The sequence below is a fragment of the Etheostoma cragini genome, chromosome 12 (genome assembly GCF_013103735.1).
Source record: "Etheostoma cragini isolate CJK2018 chromosome 12, CSU_Ecrag_1.0, whole genome shotgun sequence".
Lineage (NCBI taxonomy): Eukaryota > Metazoa > Chordata > Actinopteri > Perciformes > Percidae > Etheostoma > Etheostoma cragini.
Genome location: NC_048418.1, coordinates 18,998,747 through 19,002,312, shown reverse-complemented (window position 1 = coordinate 19,002,312; position 3,566 = coordinate 18,998,747). Strand labels below are relative to the sequence as shown.

Here is a 3,566-nt window from a genome sequence, read left to right as displayed (position 1 = left end):
AGGGGGTCCAACCCGTTACTAGCATGGGGTACCTAATAAAGTGGCCGGTGAGTGTATATATATATATATATATATATAGCAGAGAGGAGAAATGCAGGTGTAGTGGTATTTCAAACAGAGACCCATTTACAAGGCCAAATGCCCTATCTCACAAGAGTTAACCAAAATGAAAAATAATTAGTGTATCCGGCCATGATTTGGATCTGCTAAAAACATAATTTGGTATTCCTTGGCCAATGCTACACCCTTCCACAAAGTTTTGTGAAATTCAGGGCTGTAGTTTTCCTGTAATCCTGCTGTCAGACAAACAAACAAAAGCAAAGCAAAAACATAACCTACTTTGCGGAGGTAATAATTAACTAAATGCATGAATTAATGAGCAAACAAATGACAACATAAGGGACTTGAGATTAATTACAGGAATAAGTACAATTCCATAAGAAAAGGCAGCTCCTTCCATATGAGCTTCCTCTGCTGCCTTCTGCTCTTGGTATTTTAATTAACCCGAGTCAAATAGAATGAAATTCACATGAAAGAAAGGGAATTGTTGAAAATATAATCCCCTTTGTGACTTTTTTCTCCCTCCACTGACTCATCTAGTGCTAGCTAATTCTCTTCGGAGATTTTCATTTGAATGTCCTCATTAAACCTGTGACAAAAATTCTCCTATTTCACCGTGGCCTCTTAATGTACAAGTAATTGGATCATATTCTCAGCCCGTCCTCCTCCTAGTTCAAAACCAAATTATCTGTGTGTGCTGCAGATGTCCCCACAGGGCAAAGCAGCACAATAGAGCACACAGCCTGTCAGTTGTGTTTTAGCCCGTGGATAACCTCAGCACTACAAGTGAGCCACTTCAGCTCAGGACACAACTGAGTAAGCAAACAGTAGGACAAACATGTCAAAATAAAATGCGTACACACACTCACTTGCCACATTCCTCTGCATCTCAAAAACACACAGTCACACTTACAATTCAGTAGAAGCAAATTCTTCTTTATCTATTATTGAATCTAGAATAACATTATGTACATTTAGACATGTTTTCCAAAAACACTTTGGAAGTTAACAAGTTACAGTACCACTGCCTTACCAGGGTTTTAAATCTCAAATGCTTACACAGTGTCCCACACAGACTAACAACCCTGATCCATGTTTACCTAGGGTGTGTTTAGTTCATAAAGCACAACCCTGCAAGCAACGTTCAGTTTGTTGAGATTCAACCATGGGAGTGATTAGCAGCTCCGGGGTAAGATTACCATTTCCCCTTCCATGCTACCTTTAATCCCCAAGCTGGTGCGAGACCACAATAAACAGAGATCTGATGAACATAAAAAACTCAGTTACAGAGTCTGATATAGCAAGACTGGGTAGGGAACAGTGGAGATGCGACAAAAATACCACAAAAGCAGTAGAAAAGGAAGGTCAGGGACACAGCTACATAACAACACATCAATAACACGGCGTGTTTAAAGAGACTGCTGGTCAAATCTAGGCTAGGAGGCACTACTTCATGTTACTATCTATTACTGTAAGCAGATTGCATACATTACATGGTTTTAAAAAATGTACAGTATATAAATTGTGATGTACTATTTTTGTATTTAGTTTTATCTTCACAAATCTTTCCTGAAAGACTTGACAATGTTAGGCCTGATTTCCTTTTATCATGTCATAGCATGAAAACCACCATCAGTTTAAGACCTGCCTTTTTAAATGTGTCTGCACCTCATTTTCTATCTCTTACTTTGTGACTTTAATTGTGCACTGTGTTTTAATATGTATTATCTTGTATGTTTTATGTAAAGCCCTTTGTGATTTTTACCTGTGAAAAGCGCTCTCTACATAAATGTTACTTTCTTACAAGTCTAGTCAATAACAAGGTTTGTGGTGGCGTGTATTAACTTCAACTGAGAGAAAACACCTGTGAATTTCTTGCTATGACACATTCAAATGTCAGCTGTGAAAAAGGTCTACAGCTGCATGTTGATGTGAGGAGATCGTCTTGTCAACATGATCTTTGTCCTTTTTCCCCCTTCCAGATTTGTAGAAGCAATGTATGGAAACAGGTAAGTAACTAGCATATAGCCTGTTTTGATATATATTGCTCAAGGGCCTGAGATAAACTGACAAACATACTTCAGTTTTTTCTTTGCCCAGATCTGCTAATGTCAACACAATACAAGCAGCTGTAGGTGGGAGGGGGTGTGGGTGCAGCCACAGAGTCCTATTCGGCAACGATAACCACAGGACTACGATGCAGGGGACGGTGACGTTTAAACAGAGCGAGCCAGCAGCTCGCTGGTTCACACGCCCTTACTTGAGGCGAGCCTCCAGGTGAGAAGCCTTGATTGGAGACGGGGGACGTTGGAGACTGATTGGCAGAGGATCCGACCCTACTGCGGTACTGTTGAAGGGAGGAGGCCTGACACAAGAGGACACGTTGGAGTTATTCACAATGGAGGATGTTCTTTAATGGGGTGTGTGTGTGTGTGTGTGTGTGTGTGTGTGTGTGTGTGTGTGTGTGTGTGTGTGTGTGTGTGTGTGTGTGTGTGTGTGTGTGTTTCAATGTGCTCATTCTGGATATAGAGCTTTGCTATTTCTATGCCTGGTGCTTGTATTCTGTAGGGTATCCAGTTTACCAGCAGCATCAGATCAGCTGGAAGTCATACACAGCAGGTACCCTGACTGAGGAATCACTAAAATATTGATTCACTGTTTTTAATGGCCAGCATACTAGCATTAAATGCTGAAATACAATTAAAATATATTAGATTAGTGCACACCATGTACCACAGCATGTCACATCAATGCATTGATAATACTGAAACAGATCTGGGAGAAACAGAGAAAACTACAGGGGATTAATTAGGAGAGGAAAAATGTTGAAAGCAATCCAAGCTAAACTACTCAATACTGTAAAACTGGAGGATCACAGAGAACCGTCTCTCTTTTTGCTCTGTTCTGTCATATCTGCTCTTTTAATCTGCTTAGCCAACAAAATCAAAAGAAGAATATTTGCACACACTAATACAAAAACAGCAGTGCATATTCTGATCACAATATCAACTTGACTTGAGCAATCCACGACCATAACTGTGGGATAAAAACAATCATGGTTACTATCACAATAAATAACAGATAAACTATCAAGTCACTCAGATTTAGAGGTGTATCAAACAAGACTGATAATCTCTTATCACTCCAAAGCCAAGGAGTCAAACCACCACATTCCTAATCTATTCATAGATAGATAAGATATCAAAATATTGGTAGCATGAGATAGAGAAGTGATAAAGCAGTTCAAGGTCTCTAGACACTTACTGTATATAAACTAGTGCAATGACAATTTCTGGAACAGACTTGTTTGAACTGTCAAGAAACTTTATGGAGTCTTTTCCTTTAACTTGTTATGTGTGTTTTTGCTTTAGAACTCAAATCTACAGCTCAGGAATGGAGGCTAACATCTAAAACCATCTCTACATAGGCTAGAGAACTGTTCAAAGATTTTTGTATTTGTGGTTAAATGAACAGAAAGTTAGATCTAACCTTGCAATGTGTCACCC

General features: G+C 39.4%; 1 protein-coding gene and 1 long non-coding RNA gene across 7 annotated transcripts in view; one reads left to right on the top strand and one right to left on the bottom strand.

Moving 5' to 3' along the window:
- crtc1a (CREB regulated transcription coactivator 1a) overlaps window positions 1–3,566 on the bottom strand; it is a 17,969-nt gene that overhangs the window by 4,216 nt on the left and 10,187 nt on the right. For 5 of the 6 annotated variants that reach the window (XM_034886824.1, XM_034886825.1, XM_034886826.1 and 2 more), the window contains exon 12: window positions 2,321–2,425. The exons of the other annotated variant lie outside the window; for it this stretch is intronic. In XM_034886824.1, the coding sequence (XP_034742715.1) occupies window positions 2,321–2,425 (105 nt within the window). The remainder of the gene's footprint in view (window positions 1–2,320; window positions 2,426–3,566) is intronic. 6 annotated transcript variants of the gene reach the window in all.
- The window catches only part of LOC117953703, a 5,897-nt gene that overhangs the window by 1,979 nt on the left and 352 nt on the right, over window positions 1–3,566 (top strand). Inside the window, exon 2 of the long non-coding RNA XR_004658664.1 lies at window positions 2,161–3,566. This exon is cut by the window's right edge and continues 352 nt beyond it. This is a non-coding gene — a long non-coding RNA (uncharacterized LOC117953703). The remainder of the gene's footprint in view (window positions 1–2,160) is intronic.